This window comes from Pyxicephalus adspersus, chromosome 10 (genome assembly GCF_032062135.1).
Source record: "Pyxicephalus adspersus chromosome 10, UCB_Pads_2.0, whole genome shotgun sequence".
NCBI classification, from domain to species: domain Eukaryota; kingdom Metazoa; phylum Chordata; class Amphibia; order Anura; family Pyxicephalidae; genus Pyxicephalus; species Pyxicephalus adspersus.
In genome coordinates this window covers 5,458,735-5,460,482 of record NC_092867.1, presented here as the reverse complement: position 1 = coordinate 5,460,482, position 1,748 = coordinate 5,458,735, and the positions used below count along the sequence as shown (strand labels likewise).

The following is a 1,748-nucleotide window of genomic DNA, read 5'->3' as shown; positions in this document are numbered from 1 at the left end:
AAGGGGAGGCTGGTGGGCAAAGTCTATCTGAGTGGGTAGGAGAAGCTGCCCCGCGCTCATTACCAGCAGCTCAGATCTTGGATTGTTGCTGTGCACATGGTTTTCCGCCAGAGGCCAAATAAAACGCGGGGATTTTACCACCCTGGAAGGGCTGTACTGGAAAGTTCCATATTTGCCGCATCTATTCCATTAGCAGCGAGTGAATAATTCTGCAATTCATCGTCTGTCGTGCTGGAGCGGGCGAGGCTCAGGACAATGGCAGCAGATGCGAGGACACGATTCCTGTGTACATGATAACCTCATTACGCTCCCCGCGGCCCTCTAACCCAATAAACCTTCGCCGGTTCCGTAGATTAACAGATGGGGGTCACCAGGTGCCAGGACATGATGGACACATCGGCGTATGATTCACCCAGATAAAGAGAGCTGCAAGCAATGATTCTGCTGTGTGAAAAAAAGGGGGAATAGAGAGATCACTTTACACCCCTGATGGCCAACCAGCGGCTCAGGTGACTACCATTAAAGCAGCTATACTGCTGGGGCCCGAGGGCCACAAAGGAAGTACCAAGAGGCAGCAAATGGCCCTCAGGGCCCCAGCAGCATTGATCTGTAAAGTTGGAGGATCGGGGGCAACAGGTAAGACCCCTGTATACGTATACCCCCTGTATCTGGTACGACTACCACCATTGCTCTACACTCTCCATCATTGGATGAACGGCACGGGAGGATAAGGGCACTTTTAAGGGGTACTTTTCCTTTACCCCCGGGGTCAAAAATACCCCACCCCCCTCCACAGCCCCCTACTAACCTCCACCCCATGCCCACAGCCTCCCACCATGCATACCTCCAAAAGACTCGCCATAGAAGTCTATGGTCAGAGCAGGAAAGAAGTTTAAACATCATTATACCCGCAAGCTCTGTTCTGCAAAGCCCTTCCCGCCCATCAGCCTGGACACGCCTCCTGCAAGCCTGATTTCAGTTTCAAGCTGCTGTGTAACCAATAAATATATATTTTAAGGAGTTACGCCGCCTGGATTGTACAAACGCATTGACGTCACTCTGCAGAACCCAAATGAAGATTTAATTTCTTTTTCCCATCATTTTGCAAACTTTTCATTGTTTTTCCTAAACTCGCAGAAAGGTTTTGTGCCGGCGGTGAAGCGTTCGCATTGTGCGCGGTATTCTGGTCGCTCTCCAGCGCTCATTACCATCAGACGTTATTGAATTTATTGTTTCTTTCCTTGTTTAGCCATAACGAGCATTAATTTATATTAACTGGCGGTTTCCTGTCAGGACAATCTGGATGCGGGGGATTTATGATGTGATTCTGGTAAGATGACAGGACGTTCCGCAGCCATGAACTTGTAATAACCCTGAGCTGCGGCCCCGGGGACTACATACAAAGAGAACCTGTCACTGCCGGATGGCTGCTGATATTAAAAGAATAAAGGAACCACTGCATGAAGTATGAAATGTCTCTTACCTGACTGCCCGGGCGGAGGAACCCCGCTGATCCCTCTAGGCAAACAGAGGAAGACGGTGAGGACGGCAGCTTTATTACCACAACACGGCTCTATGGCGATCGGTTTCGGCACCCCCTGGAGGAAAAGAGAAAGATTAGATCAAATCATAAAATAAAATCTATTCAATAAACGGCAAATACCAAACATTCCAAATCAGAGACAACTCTGTACTAAAGAATGACTCTGCTGCGTCCTCTATAACTCTCCTCTCCTGAAATACTCTGC

General features: G+C 49.0%; 1 protein-coding gene across 1 annotated transcript in view; it reads right to left on the bottom strand.

The window, feature by feature from the left end:
* Positions 1 to 1,748, bottom strand: part of LOC140338810 (attractin-like protein 1) — a gene marked incomplete in the record, with an annotated part of 111,367 nt that overhangs the window by 25,291 nt on the left and 84,328 nt on the right. Inside the window, 1 exon segment of the mRNA XM_072423113.1 lies at positions 1,484 to 1,598. Within this exon segment, the coding sequence (XP_072279214.1) occupies positions 1,484 to 1,598 (115 nt within the window).